This window comes from Bactrocera latifrons, unplaced genomic scaffold, assembly GCF_001853355.1.
Source record: "Bactrocera latifrons isolate USDA-ARS-PBARC rearing strain unplaced genomic scaffold, ASM185335v1 scaffold_241, whole genome shotgun sequence".
NCBI classification, from domain to species: Eukaryota; Metazoa; Arthropoda; class Insecta; order Diptera; family Tephritidae; genus Bactrocera; species Bactrocera latifrons.
In genome coordinates this window covers 254,041-279,162 of record NW_017535975.1, presented here as the reverse complement: position 1 = coordinate 279,162, position 25,122 = coordinate 254,041, and the positions used below count along the sequence as shown (strand labels likewise).

General features: G+C 36.9%; 1 protein-coding gene across 1 annotated transcript; it reads left to right on the top strand.

Moving 5' to 3' along the window:
* The first annotated feature begins 272 nt into the window (after positions 1-272).
* LOC108969143 (neprilysin-2) lies at positions 273-24,827 on the top strand. The gene is made up of 9 exons (XM_018933693.1): positions 273-351; positions 17,512-17,641; positions 17,829-17,923; positions 17,988-18,558; positions 18,617-18,893; positions 19,990-20,818; positions 20,889-20,937; positions 24,209-24,407; positions 24,473-24,827. The coding sequence occupies exons 1-9, from the start codon at positions 273-275 to the stop codon at positions 24,812-24,814; spliced, it is 2,571 nt and encodes an 856-aa protein (XP_018789238.1). The 3' UTR covers positions 24,815-24,827.
* The last annotated feature ends 295 nt before the right edge of the window (positions 24,828-25,122 follow it).

The following is a 25,122-nucleotide window of genomic DNA, read 5'->3' as shown; positions in this document are numbered from 1 at the left end:
TTAGGCTTTTTAGCCTTATAAAATATTTGGTAGACCGCGTTGTACTCGATTTTTCGTCTGCTTGCGGTGGTGCTTTCACTTTCGTGCTAAGCTGCGTGTAAATGGCGTATAATCGAATTTAGCGTTAGAATTATTTGAAGTGTTTTGCAAAGGTCTTAGTATTACATTTGGCCAATGGGCGGCGTGTGTTAAATGCAAGAAAATTAAGTGTGTTATTGTTATTTTCTTGCACCTTGATACTTTGACTCGGATATGCACCGTGGACCTACGACATGGACGCGACGTATCATAATCACCACATTTGGACAACAAACAACGGATTCGTGCGAAATAATGCGCGGCCAGCAACAGGTAAGCTAATTGATTTAGGCTCGGCTAGACGGCAAAGTATAAAGCTCCTAAAGTCAGCGTTATATGCGTTTTTATAAAGCTTCTTTTCTTCTAAAACAACCGTCATTGTTTTAGTTCGTAAGAACAGTACAGGTCTATTGGCAAAAATTATCACACGCGTTCCTTGCTTCAAGGTCCAAACTGTTAAGCATAAAAACCTCTCAAAAAAGCTGGCGGAGGTTCAGGCGAGTCACTGTTGACATGTGACACCTGGCTTTGTACAGATAGAATAATATTCCTCCTATTAACTAAATTCTGCAGCTTGGGACTTAATGCTTCCTTTAGACTATCAACTTGTCGTCAGTATAGGTCCCAACTAATAATTTGATCGTAGCTCATAGTAGACGCCCACCAAAACCAGTAAAATTCTCTGAGCATCGATCTTTGCTTGGCCACGATTAGCGTTAGCCATTGGATCACGATCCTTTTGCTTGCTGTTGTTAAAAGTGATCCACATTTCATCAACGCTAAAGCTTTCTCGGAAATGGATTGGTTGATTCAGCACCGATTCGATGGAAATTGAGCTAAAAGTGGACTTAGCCCCCATATAACTAAAATCAGGAGTTTCGAACAGCCAGTTCTCTTTACTCCATATGATTCGTGATTTCTGATTTTTTTAGTATGTGGCATAATAATAGTTAAATGATAAAATCAGATTCGTACAACCCGAACTCTCATATACTACATATAATGATTTTCGTTTTCCTAACAAATCAAAATATTCGGGGTCAGTGTATGAATTATAGTATATACAAGGAGTGTTCCATAGTAAACAGGACTTTTAGAATCTAGCGCCCCATCTATATGTCGACTGGTGCCTTAAAATCTGCTATATTTATCGATTGCGTTTTAAGTGTCAGTATGTTTGTGTTATCGGTGCGAAAATGAGCTTTGAAAAAAGAGCCAACATCAAATTTTGTTTTAAAATTGGTGAACCCTTTACCGAAACGTTTCAATTGATGCAACAAATTTATGGCGATGGTTGCCTATCCCATGGCAGAGTGCACGAGTGATTTCAACGTTTTCAAAGTGGTCGTGATGATATAAATGACGATCATCCGGACACTCCACTGAAACTGTGAGTGAATTCATTAAAAATCAGCCGAAATCATCAATAAAATTCATGGATATGGAATTGAACATCTCCACAACATCGAATTATCGCATTTTTCCCGAGCATTTCGGCTTACGGAAGATGTGTGCACGGTTTGTTTTTCACAAATTGACTGACGATCAAAAATTGCTCAGAATCCAACATTCAAAGGACGATTATTTGACTAAAAATCACGTGTAAACCACTCCCCGTATTCACCTGATAGGGCACCGTGCGACTTTTCGGAATAATGCATTTGCTCATGAAAGGAAAGCGTTATGCAGACGTAGAGGCCATTCAAAAGGTTTTCACCGGCATACTGTGAATTATCATAGCTCCAAATGCGTGGATTTTGTTTGTTAACATACTCATTCAACAGCAAATGAGCTTCACCTGTAAAAATCAGGATCCATGGCCATTTTTGGAACCATTCACCAAGTTTTCTTCCGAAGTAAGTCTGCTCATTATGAAATGGAAAATTAAACTGGGTCTAAATCAAGTAACAGCTATCAAAAAGGCCAATTCCGTAAAAAGCATTGCCTCATTCATCAAATTGATAGGTGATATTTAAATTTATAGTTCGTGTGGATTCTAATCGGTTATTTTTTTTGTAAGTTGGTAGTACTGTTAGTGACATCTATTCTAAATTTTATGCAAAAATATCACAGTACAACAGCTAATCTGGGGGGTGAGAAATTCCAAGTCAGGGTGATGGTACTAGGTCAGTATAGCAAAACCTTCAAAGGGTTTGGCGTTCGTATGTGTCAGTTTTTTTATGACCTTTTAAATTTTTTCCTTATTTCCCATGGTTTCCCATCTTAACAAATAAATTTTTTCCAATCAGGCGTACTAAATGGACCAAAGAGTGTTCTCGGAAATTGGTTTTTTTTTTTTTTTGTTTTTGCCAAAATGTTACAACTAAGCGAAAAAACATCAAGATAAGGAAAAACTGGGTCATAAGGTCATACAAAAAAACTGACACATATGAACGCCAAACCCTTTGAGGGTTTTACTATATTGACCTAGTACCATCACCCTGACTTGGAATTCCTCACCCCCCAGACAATAATCCCAAAAATATTCCACAGTGTATTCATTAGTATTTGGGGTACGCGTCGTTTTGTGAGGCTCTAAGAGTGAATTCTTCGATTTTTACTATGCCTTCATTTATTTAAGAAAGCGATAACGCACCATCTCATATTGCATTGGTTATTCGCGATCATTTCGCCACATTTTCAACTAATATCGTGCCGTAATCACCGCATTCAACTGATTTCCCTCCATGTAACTTCTGGTTATTCTTTAAACTCCCTTGACCATTCCGAGGATACCGTTTTGACTCAATTGAGGAGCTGAATCGAAGAATGGCCATCACCATTACGACGGAGGATTTTTCCAATTGATACCATGACTGGAAAATTCGTTGGCATAAGTATATTTCAGTGGAATGGGATTACTTTGAAGGAGATCAAATGGACAAAATTCACCTTTCAATTTGATCACAGTAGTACATCTAAAGAGAAACATCTCTTATTTGTTATAGATCTCCAAACTTTGGCGAACATTGTTGCTGGCTGAAGAAATAGTATTCATATAGTGCAATGACACCTATTGAATCTTCAGAAAGCTTCAGAATTTTCAGTAAATGCAGTGCGGTTTAAAAAGAGAAAAAGGATGATGTAGTAATAAAAGTTTACCAAATAATGTAATGATTTCTATCGAAAACGAAAACAGTGATGATGGTAAATGATATTTCAAGCAAATAAGGAAGAGCTATGTTTGTGTGCAATCGAGCATTTTATACTCTTGGAACATGCAAGAATCAAAGCCAGGGAAACACTTTAAAATGAAAAAAGTCAACCAGAGGATCGGAATCTAAGGAAATTGATATATACGTATCTTTATATTATATATAAAAATCAAGTGTCGCGTTGTTTGTCCGCGATGGACGCCTAAACTACTGAATCGATTTTTTAGCACACTGTTTTCAGTTCGAATCAACTTAAAAGATAAGACAGTTAAGTCAGTTAAAAAAATAAGGAACATAGGAAAAGGTGTTTTAAATGGACGTCCTATTAAGCGGACATCTCCATTAACCATGGCCATTGTTGATGGGGATTAAGTGCAATCTATTAAGCGGACAACTCTATTAACTGCTCAGGAACGTTGGTAATCAGACATTAAGAAGGCAGCCTCAAATTCGTTATTATTTCCTATGAAATTTATTTGTATAAAAATATTAAAAATTAGATATCAAGTGCAATTCTTTAGATTCTTTAGATTCCCGATTTCATCTGTTCCATCACACTGTCGGTAGAAGTTCTTATAAGATTTGTACTAAGCAAATTTGGTTGCGGTAGCTTTAGTTGTTTAGGAAACATGCACGTTAAACTTATTAGAGGGCGGTCCACAGATGCTCCTTCCTAATGCCGTACGCTGTGCCAAAGTACAGTTTGATTTTTTAATTTAAGTACTCAGTTAATGGCGTTTTGTGGTCGCGGGAGGGCCCATCTACGAAATCGTTTTTATTCTAAGGAACTTTATACCAAGGTTCATCATGATATCTAAATTTTTACTCATGTTACAGTCAAACAGATTTTAACGTCTCTCGTCGTCCCGATAATTTAGATATATGTATAACACTACATCTATCTCGCTTAGTTTTGGGTAATACGTACAAGCGTTAGGTGAAAACTATAATACTTTGTAACAACAGGTTGCAAGAGTATATAAGGTGTAAGCTGCTTAAGTTTTAAGTTTACAATGGATAAAAATCAAACAAAATTTGTAATTCTAACCGAATTTTGTGTGCAGAACAGTTGCGAATGTTGGAAAACTAAGGCTAACAGTGATTCAGTTACAAAAACACAAGCCTACGAGTGCTACAAATTCTTCAAAGGTCGGGAGATTGACATGCCTCGTTCTGGATGACCTTCGTCCCCTTCAACTGATGAAAATATTAAAAAAGTGAAGGATATGATGCTTGAAAATCATTAGGCCAGTGTTGGGAGGTACCAAGTGAGTTCCACATCTCTCGCGAGTCCGTTCAAATGATTTTGGTGGATATTTTGGGTACAAAATGCGTTCTTGCCCGACTGCTCCCGATAAATCTGAGATTTTTTCAAAAAGGGTACGATTATGACCGAATTTAAAGCCAAAAACACAATGCCGAACAGCCATCGTCTTCCCCAGACTTAGTTCCGTGCGTTTTTTGTCTTGTTCCCCGAACGGAAATTGCCGCTCTGTGGAATTATTTTTCTGTCGATATAAGAGATTAAACAAAATTTCGATGAAAGAGCTGAGGGCCATCCGAAAAAGTTAAACAAAATTTCGATGAAAGAGCTGAGGGCCATCCGAAAAAGTGCTTAAGAAAAGTGTTTTATTACATTATATGAAGATTACTTTGAAAACAACAAAATAAGTATTGGTGAATAACTAAATATTTGGCATTTTATTTACAAATTTGAGGTATTTTGTCAAGTGTCACAATTTTTTTATAGTGTCTCTTTAATATTTTATTACTTTTTGATATCTAAAAGTTCACAACTAAGATCTCTAGACATGCTTATGATTGATTTTCAATTGCAAACTTGAGGAATTCGATGTTACGCCCACAATGGTGCTAGTAGGGAAAGCTACAATACAAAATCTAAGGACTTTGCACATTTTTTGCTAAGCCACCCCTACAAAACTAACAAATTCCAAAGCAAACACATTCAATAATAGTTTTCCAAGAATAAAGTTTTAGGTTTTGCCTCACAAATACATGTGCAGTTAATTGAGTAAGCAATTTCATCTATAGAATCCATAGTAAAATAATTATGTAAATTATTTGCTGCAAAAATTTGAAAACAATTTATTGCCAACTAAATATTTGATGAAATGTATTCCGGGAATATTAAATTGCAATTCTGGGAATTTAAGTTTAGAAATTATTAATAGTTCCTCATAAATAATTTCGAGGCAAAAAAATTTAAACTCGTGTGCATACATATTTACATATGTACATATATAGGTACACATGGTATATGCCATTTATGAGAAATAAAACAATACTTATTAAAAAAAAACACATTCAATTAATAGAACATAATGTTAAGCACGCTAAGCTTAAAGCACGGAGCAATGAACTTAAAACTATATATAATAAATGCCTACACGAGCGACTAATGCAGTGGCGAGCAATAAACTAAACAAATAAACAACTTTAATTCGTTGGTATTAATTACGGTTCATATTAGTAAACACAACATTTTGCTATGGAGTATAATGCTTTTAGCACCTAACGGCTTATTTGTATCTTATGTATCTTAATAAAATTAAAAAATTGTGTTTTTCTAATGTAAAGACAAAAAAGAATAAAATCGAGTCATTATGAACCAACCCTTTATACCGTATATATCGGTCAATATGTGAGATATCTCAGATATCCCTATAGCAGCTTAGAAGCTGGTAATTTCAGGCATTATGCATAATTATAAGGTATGCTAACTCCATCTTTGTACTTGGTCTGGTACTACAAGCTACTACTACTACTTCTGGAAATATTTTTATAATACATTGTATTTTTTCATAAAATATTAATATTACAATGCTACAATTAGAGCTAGTGACGGAGAAACGCAAAGTCTTTCATTAAGGAGGGATGAGTAGGGGGTTTCCTCGGGTAAAAATGAGCCTGTTTTCAACAATTTTGTCTCATATAAAAAATGGAATATTTTATTAGAATTTTTTGTTGTTACAAACATACACTATTAACAAGTAAATTCTAAAAATTTGGAAAATAATATTTTATTATAAACTCCCTCATTGTGACGCCATTTGAGGTGACAACAAGTTTTTAAGAAGTGTATCTCTGACCTTATCTCTGAAAAATATCATGAAGATTCAATCGATCTCAAGAAATCTTGCCAACCGACTTCAAAAACGCAGTTTCGAGAAAAACGCGTTCAAAGATGGCGCACTTAGCCTAGCTGGCCTCGAACGCACAAGTTCTCAAGGCTGTATTTACGAAAATGTTCCTCGGATCAACCTGAAAATTTAGGGCGATATTCTAGTTGAACGATGGGCTTTCTCATTTCCTCGCAGTTTTTAGAAACACACTTCATTTCCAATTATTGAAATTATATAAATTCAAATTTGTTGCACTTATCTGTCCAATACTTACATTTTAATGCTTGCCATTGTAGCTTTTCAAGCCACAGGACATTGTACTTTTGACGAAAACATTTTCACTCATATTCGTCTACATATGGGCTTAATGTCCTGTCATATTCATAGCCGGCGGATCAAGCCGTAAAAATCTCTAATGCGCCCGATTGTTGACAGTGTCCCAGAGCGGTAAACGCAAATGCCCACGCATACCAATGAACCAAAGAGGAGCGGACAGCACATTTCAACGTATTGTATATTCAAACACGTGTACTATATATCCACGTACGTATAAAGGTCTATATTTATGCAGCGGTCATGGTAGCAGGCGTTGACACAGTTGCAATCGAGCGATTCATGTAAACAGCGCAACTATTTAATGACAGCAAATGTTGTGCTTCGATTTTATCAAGATGCGAGCAATCATTTGACGGTTCTACACACTTCCTCCTGCTTTGTTGACCATTTCGCTTCCCTCCATAACTGTGCCGTTGTTTGGGCATTTTGTGTGGATACTATGTCCAAGAGACAATGAAAGGACTGTGACATGTCCTACGCTAATGGTCATTAGCCATTCGTCATTCTCTTCCATTATGTACACATACAAGTATATGGGTTTGTTTAGCATTACAAATTTACTGTGATTTCATAACTATACAGAGACACGCATGAGTTTTATATTTATTGTATCTAAATGGACGGAAGCACAGAGCAAATTGCCTAGGAAGCGGTTTGTGTTGGTTCCTGGTGTGAAAATCATGTCAAATGCAATTAATAGTTTTATTTTTATGCACATTCTTGTATATATACCTATATTTATGTGAACGAATTATAAATATATAAAAGTTGACTGATTTATTATTATTATTGATTTTTTCCTTCACGCAGTAGAGCCGACGGATTAATATTCCCGCAACATGTTGCTCAAAATATACTATTTTGTATATTGAAGTTGTGGGAAACAGCTCTAATCATGGTAGATACAGACTTAAATTTATGGAAATGATCAGTGTGATAAGACGAGTTAAAATTTAGATGGCTTTCCTTCGCTATATCCAAGCGATAACTTCAATAAAAATGACGTATTGATGGAAGAAGGTGGGATTGCAGATTGGCAAAATAACACCCTAAAAATTCATGGTTTAAGAAAACTAGCAAGGACTTGCTTCCAAATAAATTTTATGTAGACATTTAACATATATCGCAAACTCAAAAATTTAATCAACCGTGGCAGATAAAAGTATGATTAATATATGGCGAAATCGGTTTATAACCTCCTTCCTTCCCGATATAATGATTACATCCAATACGATTTAATTAGTTCGGTCAAACAAAATGTTAGGCTTTAATAGGATTTGGCATTAATATTGAAAATGGGGAGTAGCACCGCCTACTTTTACTTCAAATTCCCAATCTGGCGTAACTGTCAATTAAATTTTAAATGAAATTACGAGCAAAATTAGCGCTTTAATCGATCAAGAGCCGGTTAATTGATCAATTAATTGCTATGCGAAAAGGCTATAAAAATGGCTGAGATACCGAATATGAATACAATATTGCATATGGTTGACTTATTACCGAAAATAACAGACAATGTCTAAACTACATTAATTAAACTCCAAAGTTATCTACTATAATGTATATATTCGTAAATAAGTAAGATCAGTTGGTGAAATTAGATACTTAGCCTGATAGCAAAGTGACGAAAATGTAAGAAATTGGTTCTTCAATTACCCTAGTCCTATAGCCTCAGCTCTGGCCATGCCATGTAATGGTAGCCAGTAAATGGTTTTCAACTTTCCCGTTAACTCTTAATTAAATTAAATGAACATGCTATTATTCCCTGCTCGATTAAGTTCTGCAGCTCGAATTATTTTCTCCAGCAGCAGATTGAAGAAGTCGCACGATGGGGAGTCGCCTTCTCGTTTGGTATTGAACGGCCCGGAGAGTTCCGTCTCGATCCTAACGGAGCTGTTGGTGTTGCTCAGCGTCATTTTACACAGCCGTATTAGTTTTTCGGGGATACCAAATTCAGATATCGCGTCGAAAGCAGCTTTGAAATCGACGAAAAGTGGTGTGTGTCGATTCCCCTTTCACGGGTCTTTTCCAAGATTTGGCGCATGGAGAATGTCTGGTTGGTTGTTGATTAGCCAGGTCTAAAGCTACACTGATAAGGTCCAATAAGTTTGTTGACGGTGGGCTTTAATCTTACACACAATACGCTCGATAGAAGCTTATACGCGATGTTGAGGAGGCTTATCCCACGGTAGTTGGCGCAGATTGTGAAGTCGTCCTTTTTGTGTATTGGGCAGAGCACACTTAAATTCCAATCGTTGGGCGTGCTTTTGTTCTACCATATTTTACAAAGAAGCTGATGCAGTTCTTTGCAACAGTGTTTGAATAGCGCGGACTGTAATTTATCGGCTCCCGCTTCTTTGTTGTTCTTAAGATGGGTAATTGCTATTCGAACTTCTTTATGGTCAGGCAATGGAACGTCTGCTCCATCGACATCGCTTGGGGAATTAGGTTCGCCTTCTTCTGGCGTTTTGCGTTCGCTGCCATTCAGCAGGCTGGAGAAGAGTTCCTCCATAATTGAAGAATGCTCTGGACATCGGTGACTAGATCACCTTTGGGAGTTCTACAAGAGTATGATCTGGTCTTGAAATCTTTTTTAAGCCGCCACATTTTTTCGTAGAATTTTCGAGCATTACCCCTATCGGCCAGCTTATCAAGTTCTTCGTACTCACGCATTTCGGCCTTTTTCTTTTTCTGTCTGCAAATGCGTCTCGCTTCCCTCTTCAACTCTCGGTATCTATCCCATCCCGCACGTGTTGTGGTCGATCGTAACGTTGCGAGGTAGGCAGTCTGTTTTCTCTCCGCTGCGAGATGGCACTCCTCGTCGGACCAGCTGCTCTTTTTCTGAAACCCAATGGTTTCGGTTGCAGCTGTCCGTAAATAGTTTGAAATGCAGTCTCACAGTTGTTGAAGAGTGCTCTCAGAGAGCAAGAGTGAAAGTCGAGTAGAACATCATTCGCCCGTTTGTTGTGATTGCAGCTTCTCGACGTCGAACCTTCCTTGTGTTTGATGGCGTGTGTTTTTTACTGCACACAGGCGGGTGCGAATCTTGGCTGCAACAAGATAGTGGTCCGAGTCGATGTTCGGACCTCGGAGCGTACGCTCGTCTAGAACACTAGAGACGTGTCTTCCGACTATCACAAAATGATCGATCTGGTTGGTAGTTTTTCGATCCGGAGACATCCAGGTAGCTTGATGTATTTTCTTTTGCTGGAATATAGTGCTACAGATAACCATATTTCGGGCCCCGTCGAAATCGATCAGTCTCCACCCCTTTGGGAATGTTGCGTCGTGGAGGCTGAATTTACCAACTGTTGCGCCAAAGATACCTTCTTTGCCCACCCTGGCGTTAAAGTCCCCAAGCACGATTTTAACATCGTGGCGGGGGGAAGCTCTCATAGGTGCGCTCCAGACGCTCAACGTCGAAGCGTGGACGCCAATCAGAAATATGTTGATATGTTACTCGGCGACGGAGTCTCTCTCTCACCACGAATTCCACGCCAAACTTGCGCTCTTTTATATGGCCAATGTAGTAAAGGCACAAGGACCTACTCGTATCTGTAATTGTCCTGTCCATCGCATTTCTTGGCGGTTATGTCAGCCTTTATTTTCATGAGGACATCAATCAGCTGGGCAGTGGCACCTTCCCAATTAAGGGACGGGACATTCTAGGTGCATGCCCTTAAATCATAGTCCTAAAATCGTTGGCCAAGGTCGTCATCAAAAGAGGGGTCTCCCATCCGAGGCTGGTTGTTCCTTTTCATCGGGGTTTTTTTTTAATTGGCGGGTCCCAAACCCAGCGCGCAACCCTATGCAGGGAAYATTTCGCCTTCTCACTTTAGCTCGCCTTCAAACGGATGTTCTTAGGCTACGCAGAGGATACTTGGTCAAAGACCGGAAGTCGTGAGTTGCTTTAGCTATATGTAAAGGAATCGTTTTTGGCCACTCCCAAATGAATGGCGATCAGAGAAATTTTCCTCACTTGCGTGAACTTCTACACATGACTCCATCCTACTGCCATACCTACATACATATGTTAACGTCTTCTATTGAACATAAGCTATTGTTACTGGTTTCATAAAATTTTTAAAGTAAGGATTAATTTATGTTAATGTTTAATAGTTATATACATTAATATTTAAAGTTGACCGATATACACTTTCCATCCAGCAACAACTTAAGTAAAAGTATAGAATTAATTATAGAACTTGACCTGACGTTATTAAAAAGCTTTCTGATATTAAACCTATTCGAGATAGATATAGTTTTATATACTGTATATTATGAAGGATTTCTCGATAAATCGTGTATCTTGTAACTCACTCCTGAGTTCGATCACTGGATTTTTAAATAAAAGTTCTAATTTAATGATTATACACTTATCTTTATTTATAATTCTAAAAAGGAAACGACTTACTAGTCATTATTTTAGCTTACAACTTCTTATATGTTTACACCTCAACTGTTCTTTACATGGCCCCGCTTTAACTAGAAATGTGTCTACGAAATGCTGTCTATCCGATTCTGGAAATTTATCATTGATTTTGTTCGCATGCCTGTGTTCGTCCCGATGTGCAGTAGTAGTATATATGATCAGGGTGACGAAATGAGTTGCATTTCAAGTGATGGTCTGTCTTACCGCCCGTCCGTCTAAGTGCTCGCGCACGCGATAACTTCAGGAAAACTAAGACATGGTACAAATAAGTATTCCCTGGAAAATAAAGAGAATTAGCATTAGCAGATGGACGGAATAGGTCCGTCGCCAAAATATAATATATATGCCAAAGAGCAAATATATAAAGTCTCATAACGTTTATACTAAAACCTACTAAAAACAAATAGGGAAGGGCTAAGTTCGGGTGTCACCGAACATTTTATACTCTCGCATGATAAAGTGATAATCGAGATTTCAGGCGTGGTTGTGAACCGATTTCATCCATATTTCGTACATGTCATCAGGGTGTTAAGAAAATATTACATACCGAATTCTATTCAAATCGGTCGAGTAGTTCCTGAGATATGGTTTTTGGTCCATAAGTGGGCGTCGACACGCCCATTTTAAATTTTTAAAAAAGCGTGGGTGCAGCTTCCTTCTGCCATTTCTTCCGTAAAATTTAGTGTTTCTGACGTTTTTTGTTAGTYGGTTAACGCACTTTTAGTGATTTTCAACATAACCTTTGTATGGGAGGTGGGCGTGGTTATTATCCGATTTCTTCCATTTTTGAACTGTATATGGAAATGCCTGAATGAAACAACTCTGTAGAGCTTGGGTGACATATCTATAGTAGTTTTCGAGATATGTACAAAAAAGTTATTAGGGAGCGGGGCCACGCCCACTTTTCCAAAAAAATTACGTCCAAATATGCCCCTTTATAATGYGATCCTTTGTGCCAAATTTTATTTTAATATCTTTCTTTATGGCTTAGTTATGACACTTTATAGGTTTTCGGTTTCCGCCATTTTGTGGGCGTGGCAGTGGGGCGATTTTGCCCATCTTCGAACTTAATCTTCTTATGGAGCCAAGAAATACGTGTACCAAGTTTCATCATGATATCTCAATTCTTACTCAAGTTGCAGCTTGCACGGACGGACGGACAGACGGGCAGACAGACATCCGGATTTCAACTCTACTCGTCACCATGATCAATTTGGTATATATAACCCTATATCTGACTCTTTCAGTTTTAGGACAACAAACAACCGTTATGTGAACAAAACTATAATACTCTCTTTAGCAACTTTGTTGCGAGAGTATAAAAATAAAACATCAAGAGATACTTACTAACAAAGTCACTATAGCTACTATCATGATCATTAAATATATTATTAATATTGCTAAATTCTATTAGTTTTGTATTTTCACGAGATGTTGAAGGTCGTTCTTCATTTATTGGGATACCAAACGGACTTGACAATTGCCTGGGTGTAGATAACGGCTCGTCATCATCGTCATTGTCATCAACTTTATGTTTGTGTAACAAGTTCCAATTATACGATATAAAAGCTATTTTTGCTGCCCTGTCTGTAGTCAATCTATTTCGTTTGTGACTATGTATATTCGCATGAGTGCTAAAAGATCGTTCAGTGGCTGCTGAAGTACAAGCAGCAGTTAGAATACGCACTACAACCCTACTCAGCAATTTGGAGCTGCAGAGTCCTCTCCACCAAATTACCGGGCTCATTTCGGCGACATGTTTCCATAGCTCTAATTGGCTAAATCAACACCAACGTCAATATTGAGCGATTGGCTCACGTCGTGTATAAACTCCATGGCATCCACTTCGTGTTCTTCTTCTAATTCAATGCCTTGCGATCATGGATCTAATAAATATGCAGCATAATGAATTGGTTTCAAACAATTATTTGTTCGCCTAAATACAGCATTTGTAATATATTTTTTATGATGCTCATTTAGAATGGATATATCCGGAAATGCAAATTTAAATGTAGACTTAATATCCTAGAAGGCTATATAAACTTCATTTATAAGTATTCCACTGCCTTCAAGTTTGAAAATTTTATCTGTTATAGGTTCCAGTAGTTTTATACAATTTTCTACCATGGTCCAGAAATTTAAATCCAATAAATTTGACTTTAATTCGCTTAAAATACTGGCATTTTCGTGAACTGCTAATATCTGTAATGCAACTTTGAATTTTTTTAAACTCTTTAACGCAGTGCTGTAACTGCCCCAGCGGGTTTTCCCAGGCAATTTTAATGTTTCACCTGAACCTTTTTCTTTTACAATCTGAGCTAATAAAACGCTCATACTTTGGTTTCTTTTTATTGCTTTTATTGTATCTGTGGAGATCTTCAATCTTCGCATAGCAAATTCAATGTAYGTGCTACACATCTCTGCGGTGTTATACATATGTGCATAGGAATTTTTAACTATCTGAAATGCTCTTTGAATATTATTTGCGTTATCTCCGATAACAGTTACAAATTTGTGGCCTCCATACACGTTTATAACATTGATTATGTCTTGAGATAAATATTGGCTTGTATGTCGATTCGTAAGAGTATTAAGGCTTTTAACAAAAACAGGCTCAGGTTTTGCAATAATGATGTTGATGATACCTTCATTGCGCTGATTGCTCCAGCCATCACACTGCAAATGTAAATCATTTATAGACTTCAGTTCGTCTGTAATTTCATTGACCATTTCATTATAAATAGTTTCCAAATGTGTTGTGGAGATAGCTTTTCTGGATGGTAACTTATAAAGTGGTTGCAAATCGTCAAAAAATCGTACCTACAGCGGATGTTCAACGATGGATAAAGGAGAACGGGTAACAAATATTGCCTTCGATAAGAGCTGATCTAGATAAAGTTTTTTTTCTGTTAAAACTTCTGATGAAGTCGTAATATTAGAAATTGTATCCGTCAAACTGTTATCCTGTGACATTTCATTATATGATTCAGCTTGCAAGGGCAGATTTGTGGCAGTTGTGCTAGTAACAGGTATTTTCTGTAATTTGTTCTTGATAACAGTTGGACATTTATAACATTTTAACAGATGACTAGTCATCTTGCTGACATTGCCAAATTGGTAAACTTTTTCACAGTGTTTGCATTTTACTGTTTTACTATTTGCCGAACTATTTCCCATACATCAGTATATTTCTCTCTGGGCATGATGTGATCTAAGGAAAAAAAACAGATGAAAAGACAGTAGAAATGCATAGAGTTGTTCTAAAGTATATTAACAGAGTAGGTATACCTACGAAACTAATATGAAATAAGTATTCCAAAAGAAGGAATTTATACTTTGCCCAATTTCAATGAATAAAAGTACAAGGTTTGCAAGGAATATAAAACTTCTATAGTCTAATATAACAAATATTAAAGCTCAAACTTACCGGTAAGTTACCGTTCATAAAAAGAAGTAAGTATCGAAGTCCGTAAGAATAGCAGTAGTTGTCAACCCAAAGCAAATCACGTATTTAAGCACTAGACAATCAAGAGTCCACAAAACAAAATCCAAGTCGTCAATTATACCAACAAATTAACACAAGTGCGCATAGTACGAAGGCAAAATAACGTGTGAGATAGCTAGATCACCAAGGCGTACGCCACCGCTGATTTTATTTAATTAGAGAGCATGGAGTATATGTATATAACGTATTTATTGAATTATGAAAATAAACGAAGTTAGATTAGCTCTAACTAGTAGTAATAGTACGTACTATTTGATATACACATGTATCTACACATTATCTAGACGTATGCTAAGTATGAAAAAACCCGAATATTATCCCATTCGGTAATTTTCCCCGGGTTCTTTCCCACATTGGGGTTTTTTACGGGTAAAATCCCACCTCTATCCCTATATGACAATCTTTTAAATTTCAGCTAGTTCTTTCACTTTACTGTATACAAATCAGACATATGTAAATAAAGTTATCGAATATAGCTTTTAACAAATATAGCCTTCAAGTTATTTCATCTTATGTCCAAAAATTGTCAAAATCGGTCCATAATTTTTTATGGCCCGAACAACGCCAAATTTTTTGGCACAAGTGTATATGGCGAACATATCGATCAACCTGTAAGTTCTATTATTGACAAGAAGAATATTTTTGTGATGACAGCATGCATTTATACCAAAAATTTCGAAAATCGGATTAATGCTTCAAATAGCCGCCATATAACTAATGTAAATATTATTAAAATTTCTGTTTTTTTTTTGTTTACATACTGAACGATAAAGGCGGTATAAACATGCGGTATAAACATTTATCATTCAATACGTAAAAAAATTTAATGCAATTCAGAAATAATCTATTTCTACTAACAGCGTATTCTCTTGACTAAAAGGGACGAAATCGCTTATTCGAAATTAACTTTATACCTTATACGGTATATTAGTCAAAATGTGAAAGTACCATGGGGGTTAGGTTATGAGAAAATTTATAAGAATTATATAGGAATTAGAAATTTCCGGTTGGCCTTCTACCATACATCGGTCAATATGTAAGATATCTTAGCAGAATTAAGTGAATGTAAATTATTGGGTATACTATAGTTTACTGTTAGAATATATATTCGAAACCAAATAAAATTACAGAGAACTAATCTTTTTAACTTTTTTAACGATAGTGTGAACATAGGCAAAAGCTGATGATAATCGTGCCCACTCCCCATAAACCACTAAAAGTGCGATAAGTCTAAAGGTATACATAAGTAAACTCGTCAGAGACATGAGAAGGTAGGCTTTATAGGAGCCGATGTTAAACTTTGTACTTTGGCAATAGCACCGCCCACATATAGGTAAGATTCTATATTGTGGCATCTAATAGACCGATATCAACCAAATTTAGTGCTGATATTCCTATGTTACTATTTAGCAAGAATGCGGGTAATCGGACTACAATCACGCCTTCTTCCCATAAACACACAGTTTAAAATTCCATCTGATTCTTTCACATTCGATGTTCGAATTCCTGGGTGACTTGATACCGCCTGTATCGGCTAATACGTGAGTAATGCTAATAACTTTGAGGAAGCACGTTTTTCTAATCATGATGCATCTTTGTGCCAGAAATGGATAAAATTGGGTAAAAATTCTATCTATATCCTATCCCCTTCTTCTTCTTTATGGCGTAGATAACGCTTGTGCAGTGCTAGTCATTCCTCCTTTTCACTGTTTGGCGCCAATGGCAGATGCCAAGTGTAGTCAGGCCCTTTTCCACCTGGTGTTTCCAACGAAGTGGAGGTCTTCCTCTATCCCCTATATAACTAATATCAACATGTTTGCACATCTGGCTGACTTTAGTCCATATAGGCATTGGTGATGGTATGTAAGCTACCTTAATGAAACCCAGGGGACATTTCATTCCTATGTGGGATGTTAATGGTATGTGGTATTGGCTAAAATAGATAAAATCGATTGAGGATGATGATGCATAATTTTCGCTTTAATTGTAATGCCCTCATGATTTCGACGAATAATGAGGTTCAACTTATTTCGCTTCATTTTCCAATATTGGTAATACCTAAAGGTATTTAGCTGGCTGTGATCCTTGCAAGTTCCATGAGTATAAAAAATTCGGTTACTTCCAAACTTAGCCTTTTCTTACTTAACATAAAGAGTAATTAAATAAGTGTGTGCTAAACTTAAAAAAAAATCATTGAGACATATCAAATGATGAGAAAAGTTTTTAGTGAACCGTACTCAAGTTTATATGTGGTTTACACTGTTTAAAAATAGTCGTGAGGTTTTAAAAGATTGAGAAAAAATCTTTGAAAATTTGTTTAGCTATATAAATTTTACTACAATAATGTTGGCTGATATATTAAATACGAGAGAAAGCCCTGTTTCGAGAATTTTGATTGAAGATTTGGGTAATATGAAGGTCTGTGAGGGTTACGAACCATATGGATTATGTGATGATCATAAAAGTTAACGAGTTTTTTATTAAAAAATTAGAATTCTCCCATTTTCGTATTCGTGTGATTTATCACCTTTTGACTATTTTCTATTTCCATAATTGAAAACCAATGCTAAAGAAGCATTTTGGGAGAATATCATATTTTTGTCGTTCATTTTGGATGTGCGTTTATAAATTTAGTTATACCTATAACTATACAACAAATAACTTCAATGCACAAAAATATAACATCTTATTGTTTTTTCCGAATTGAGATTCAAAAATATTGAACTCCAAATTATTTTATACACTTTTGAATGATCGTTAGTGGTGGGTTAAATGTCCAAAATGCCCAACTAATTGATGGAAATCACAACAAATTTCACAACAGCATTGCTTTGCATTTAAATATAATTATCTGCATTACAGGCAACCTTAGCATACATAGCACCGATTCAGCTGCAGACGATACATCCTATTTGCCAGGTGCTAATGGCTCCACCACCGCGTTAGGCAAGCGCCCGCTTTGCGACGCTACGTTCGTCGGCGTACAATCAAAGTAAGTATTGCGAAATTAGGTGGTCAGAATGTGTAAATTATTTACTGTGCTTATTATTAACCACACCTTGCCAGTGGGTAAAAAAATTGATTGCACTTTAATTGTTTTGACAACTTCATTTGTATTGATTACAGTCCGAAATGTAAATGCTCAACATAAATTTATTTTTAATTGCTGTTATTTACAGGTTTCGACGGAAATATTACCAGAAGACCTTGATCGGTTTGCTCATACTTTTGATAATCATTTTAATCATAGCTATAATAATCGTGTGTATAAGGCGTAAGTATAATGTAGTGTCGAGAAATTCTGATAATAACTTTCTCTCTTCCTCGCTCTCATGAAGGCCGCACAGAACCTGAAGTGTGTCGCAGCAACGAGTGTCTCCGCACAGCGGCTGGCCTCATTTACTCAATGGACGAAGAGACTGATCCTTGTGAGGACTTTTATAAATTTACCTGTGGCCGTTGGGCGGACGATCATCCCAAACCCGATTCGGCCACATCAAATGACTGGTTTCGTGAGCGGCAAGCGAAAATTATGCGCATGCTACGTTCCTTCCTGCAAACGAATATAAGCGAGGAGGAACCCGCCGCTGTGGGGAAGACGAAAATAATGTATCGCGCTTGCATGAATACGGAATTATTGGATAAGCGTGAGCTAGAGCCGCTGATATATTTTCTGCGGAAGTTTGAGCTACCACTTTTACCGAGCGTCTTTAATGTGACACTGCCGGAGGAGGTGTTGCGGAAGTACGGCGAGGAAACGAAATTTGATTGGTTGCGCAGTTTAGTACTCATTAAAAAGAACTTAGGCATGGATTTGATAGTGGGATTCGATATATTCCCCGATCCGGTAAATCGTACAATCAATCGCATAGCTTTGGGCACGCCCGAAACGGATTCTTCATTGCCTTTGTAAGTGCTGTAAATAAATAGTTAGAATTATATTTATATTAACATGAGAAATCTATAGCAACAAAGACGACATGCATAAGTTGTTGAATAAAATCAAACGGAAAACCATAGCCAACCACGAGGAGGATGATGAAGACAGCGACGAGTTGGAGGATGATATAGAAGAATCACAGAAGCACACCTCCTCAGGATTGTTGACTTATGTGGCGTATATCAAGAAAATGATTGAGTTATATGTGTTGTACTTAAATCCTGATGCGGAAGTTGAGTCCCTCGAAGACTCGATAAGCGAGATGGCTCTACAGGCTGTGAAGTTCGCGAAAAAAATGTACAAGGTGTGTATGGTTACGCTATATAAACAATTATTAGACTAGTTTATTATTAAAATCTAACACCATAAAGGCAATATGGAAAAATTTTTCGCTCGAAAACTTTTTTAAGAAGATTAAATACTTTTCATATTTTTTTGGATAGATACAAGTTACAGCAGTATCTTCCATTGCCTGGTGAGATGTCAGGTGGATATATTTCGACGAATACACTCTATTTTGCGGTTTCAATGATTTCAGAGTTAGCACCACCTATTGGCCATAAAATGTATTTGATTTAATCGTTAAGTGAGATCTACTTGATCAAAAATTTTAGAGTCACTTCGAATGATCGGGTCAAAAATATTCGGATATCATTGAGTAACGTGCCGGTCTTGATCATCACGGAGACGTACGGCCAATGACGCCGCCGGCCATAAACCGCAGCATTTTTCTTATTGACAAAGGCATTCAGCCAGAAATGAGTCTCATCGCTTAAGCTGTTTTTTGATGAAAATCCGGTTCATTTTGAAATTGTTGCTCAGTCCAATTCATTAATATACGACGATTTTGGGTGGTCAAACGGCTTCAGTTCTTGCGTCAACTCGATCTTGTAGGGATGTAGGTCAAGATTTTTTCGCAAAATTCGCCACAATGACGTCACAGAGAAGCCCAACGCTTGAGAACCACGTGTGCGGGACTAATTTGGGTCTTGCTCAATTGTTACATTACAGGCAGCAATATTCTCGACACTACGGGCACTTCTTTGTCTCACTGGTACGGGAACATTTTACACTGTGTCTGTGGATTTGTATTTTCCCACTAGACGCTCAATTGTTGATCTGACAGGATGATTGTAACGACTATAAATTGGACGTAGCGCTCTTACAGTTGAGGCCACTGCCTCCGATTTTGGGTAGTAAATTTTAATAACTTCGACTCATTGTTGGATCGTATAGCTTTCCACGGTGAAATTGCAAAGCTTAGTGAAGAGAAATGTCGCAAGAGCGGGAAGAAATATGCCATCATTTGTGGTCCTTATCGGTTTACTTTTGTAGTGTTCATATTGAAAAACCCGTTATTTGCAAGCTGCTCCAATAATATGCTTACCGTTTATTTTCAGTTGAAAGATGATGCCGAAAACTTGACGAAAACTCTGACAAACCCCATTGAGGACCTCGTTTATTTATCCGTCGCGGATTTACAAAATCGCACCAACAAACTAATTGCCCCGAATACAATACTCAACTGGGAAGCATACTTGCAGGTGATGATGGACGATACCATTCATTCACAAAACCTTAACCTTAGCGAGTTGACCATCATAACCAGCAATGCGGACATCGTTTATTTGCAAAGCCTCGTTGAGTATCTGGCAGATGCGTCGCCAACACATATCGAGTTCTACATCTGGCTAAGTGTCGTTGAGGAGTTGGTATTGCACACGACCAGCGAGATGCGATTGTTACACTCCGAATATATGCGTCTAATTGTGGGCACCGAAGGCAGTTCACCGCGTTCGCTGTATTGCGTGCATGGCGTTAATAGCCTGATGGGCATGGCTGTGAGCTACGTGCTGGCTGATGATTACTTCGTGCGCTACAAACTGCCGAAGGTGGAGCGTATGTTAAATGATATCAGACATGCTTTCGATATGCTAGTGCGTCGCACTTCTTGGATGGATGAGGAGACAAAACATGAGACACTACAGAAGTCGGCATCCATGAAAAGTTTTATTGGCTTTCCGGATTGGTTGCGCAATGCAACGGCGCTGAATGCACACTATGCGGGCGTGCAGGTGAATGCGAGTACACACTTGGAGAATATGATTGGCGTGCTGCGCTGGGAGATGCAGGATAAATTGGACAATCTCTACAGAACAGAACCATTCGGTTGGGCAACGGCACCATCGAATGTCAACGCCTTTCACACTTTCCAATCGAACACGATAAGTGCGTGTATTATTGTGGTTTACCGTTATCTGCATATTGTGCAATTTATTTTGTTGTTCTCCTTCTACAGCTATACCCATTGCCATACTGCAGTATCCTTTCTACGACCTCGGCATGGAGTGAGTAAATATTACAAAAGCACATTAGCTGCTTCAATTGGCACTTCAAATCTTTGCAATTTACACTTTTGAATTTTGTTTTGCATTTAATCATATTTTATTGGTTTACTGCGTGTGCTCTGCACCGAAATTTATTTACATATGTATATGAATTGAGTTTGTCGTCAGTAGCTCTTTTAATAAAATGAAATGCACCAACAAGTAGATTCAAAAGGAAGGAAAAGGAACTTATATATGTGTTATATTATTTATATAGTATATGTATATGTTTGTATGTATGTATATATGCATTCCTTACACTCATATCCATAGGAACTTTATGGCTTGACTGCAGCACAAATTGTAAATCGGATATTTTTGTTGCGAAATATTTTTCTCTCTGCAAAGGGTTAATTGTCTCAATTTTCTCAGAATTCCTAAAATTAATTTCGTCCTGAATCATTCAACATTTAATGAATAAATAATAATTATTGAATATTAAATATGGAGTTCTAAGGAATGAAACACAAAATATAAAATAAAAGTATTCATTTCATTTGGTACTGCTTAACAGGAAGGAAAGGAAACAAGATAGAAAGCAACATTTGTTATCGCTCTAGATAAAGTACTTTATACTTTTTTGTTGCAAAATAGCTTTGTTCAGGGAATTAAATTATAACTAAACTCTTCATTTCGTTCTATAGGTGCAACGTTAATGTATACTGAAATTGATATTTCAAAATTAATTATTTGTTACTAAGAGAGGAACTGTAACCAAAAAAGGAATTATAACTGTGTGGGTAAGCGCAAGTAAACCAGGTCGGTGTAATGCCGGCATCTAAAATAATATCTCTTATATACCGACCTTGACTGTACTGTGATAGTTTGGTCCAGATGAGTTTGAAAGATAGGTTAGGTTAGTCTGGTAGGCCAATGATCTTCGCATAGACCAATCCTTTGGTCCTTTGCTATACAAAATGAAGTTCAGTTACCGGGTCCATGAGCAGTAGTCATTCTTTAGGATGCCTGTGCTTGAGGCGAACTTCAACAGTGGCTTCACTCTTAATGTCTGTTCGAGTTTATTATACCGTGAGGACTCCAGATGCTAACTGCGTAGTCTTGCTAATGCGGGACAAGTGCACAAGAGCTGCTACATTGTTTCCCTGGCTTCTGCGGGTCAAGATCGTCGTATAGACGATGCATGTTGCTTATGTCTAAACGATACCTGTAATATTGAAAAATATTATAAGTAGCTCAAATCTAATAATCTCGGTTTATAATTCCACAATCTCTTCAAACTGTTTATTATCAGTTTTTTCCAGATAAAAATGATTTTGATAAGCTTACATTTCCGTGAAATTGAGCGAATCATTTAATAACTGCATATGTCGTACTTATAACTCATTTAGATATGGCAGCTGTGACATCGATCAAGTTAACCTTGAATGCTTTGAACTAAATTTGGAAGATAATAATGAACGAAATATTATTTCAAGTAGGTGGAATTGAGATTTGAACTTTTGTGTCGGTTAATAAGAACAAATAAAGAAGTTCTTAGTCGTGGCGTAACTGCATATTTTACACTCTTGCAACTTGCAGGAATCACCGCCCGACATCCTTCAGATCCCGGCAAAACTTCATATTAAAAACAGTTCCGAAATTAAACAATCACTATTCGATGAAATCGTGCATAAATTATTATAAAATTTGATATATTCTTTACTTATGTTGAGATTATTAATTTATAGTAATTATAATTTAGTTTACGTCAGCTAAAATTATATTAAAAACAAATGATATATACATATAGACTAAGCTCCAGACCACTAATATTCTAATTCAGCGGTAAACCACATACTCTTTAAGGAAATTAGGAAACCTGTGAAATTAGTTTATTTAAAATATCAAATCTTTAGACCAACCTAAACGGCTTAAATACAGATGGAAAGACGGAAATTATTTTATGGGGTATATTGTGAGGACAGAGAAAGGGACGGGCTGTTTGCATCGCCTCGTCACTTTGAAATTGCTAAGGTGTACTGCAAAACTGGTTTGTTAGAAAAACTATAAGTAATATATCAAGTATATAACATTTGTGGTGGTATCTACTCGATTTTATCTATTAACTATTATCATGCCACATGCTGATAAAATTTCCCTTGTGCTTCATTAAGGCCCCTCACATACAATCACCAATCTCTCACGGAGTAAAGTCAACCGGATGTTGGAAAATCCTGATATTATTTTTTTTGGGAGCTGGGTCGGATTTTCAGTTGATTTTATCCATTTTAGGCACAAAGGCACACTGTTATGAGCAAAACACGCTGCTTCATTTCCATTGAGATAACTCACATATTGGCCGATACATGTGGAAAAAGTCACCCGGAAGTTCGAAAACCTTTGTATCAGGTATATGGGAGATATTGACCCGATTCAACCTATTTTTGATTTACACACATACTATTTTTGTCGGAAATAGTATCCCCGAATTTCAATATATTATAGTATGTCATACATTGACTGATATTTGCGGTCAAAAGTCAACTATAGGAACTTTGGTCCAAGTTTTCGGTACTTAAGCGCTTGAACAGTTTTGGTTGGATTTGGACCATTTTTAGTCATGAAGTGGTATACTTCGAAGACATTGTCCGTAGAAAGTTTGGGTTAAAATAATGTGTATTCATTTATTTCTGTTATATTTATATGTATTGTGTAGTCGATTTTCTCACTGTAACACAAAAATATCCAAACATATGTGATTTCACCTAAATGTGGATGGGGCCACGTCTATCGTTCAATTTTTACCCCCTTTTATAAAGTGCTCCCATACCATCTCTGGTGCAAAATTTTATATGTCTGCCGTATTTATCGCAATTTTAGTACTTAGGGGCGGTTAACTCGGTTTTTGTATTTTTAGTGGTTTAGGAGATATGTGCATTAAAAAATCGTATATACGGATTCAACTCGCCTCGTCATCCTGGTCATTTACATTTCGATCTCAATCTATTTTGATTATTTTTAGATGAAAGAAAATATTATTTCATTCAGTGCTGTAACAATTCGGAAATCCCATCATTTATCCATTATTTGCACAAATTTTTACTTTAATGCTATTATAATCTTAGAAAAATATTATTTCACATGGATTAGCGGCTAATTTGTTGTGACTATATGCTCATTTTCATACTACTTACTGCACTAGATAATTGCTTCAGCACCAGCACAGAGCACTAAAGACAAAGTGGTGTTCCCTTTAGAACATTATTTTCAATACTCACTTTAATAAAATTAGAGCGCTGAATTATGGCTCTGTCGGCACAATTTTGGGGCACGAGCTGACGCATGGATTTGACGACAGCGGACGAATGTTCGACAAGAATGGCAACATGCTGCAATGGTGGACGAATGAGACGATCAAAGAATATATCAATCGCACAGAATGTTTTGTAGAGCAATATAGTCGCTACTATCTGCCCGATGTGGAAGAATATGTGAGTCAAATACACATCTATGTATATTTATCTGCACCTAATTCAACCTTCAAAACGTTTTCCAGGTCGACGGTGAGCTTACATTGGGTGAAAATATCGCCGATAACGGTGGCATGCGTGAGGCATTTCATGCTTATCGTATGTTTGTGAAAGAAAACGGCGTTGAACGGCTGCAATTGCCTGGTTTGGAGAAATACACGAATGAACAGCTGTTTTTCATTTCATTCGGAAATCTGTGGTGTGAAACGTATACGCCGGCGGCTTCACGTTATGCGCTCGAAGACTCGCATTGTCCCGGGAAGATACGTTTAAAGGGTGTACTCTCCAATTCTGAAGAGTTTGCGCAAACTTTCAAGTGTAAGCGGGGCGCAGCCATGAATCCGATGGAGAAGTGTCGTCTCTGGTGAATGGTACTAATGAATACAGGTCTATGAATGAGTCATAGTTAGTACCTTATTATTTGAGGAAATGTAATCAAATAATACGTAATTAAATATAGATATTTAATATATGTAAATTTATAAGTAATAGGTGTTTGCTCAAATTTGAACTTTTTTAATACTAGTGATATCACTAACAGTGAAAGGCTAATGACTGGCCTCTGCATTGTTGTATCTTGAGGTGATTTGTGAATCAAGGTGATTTTTATACAAATATTTATAATAAGATTTATAACTCTCTCATATGTGATTGCTTGTACCATAAATATGTTCGC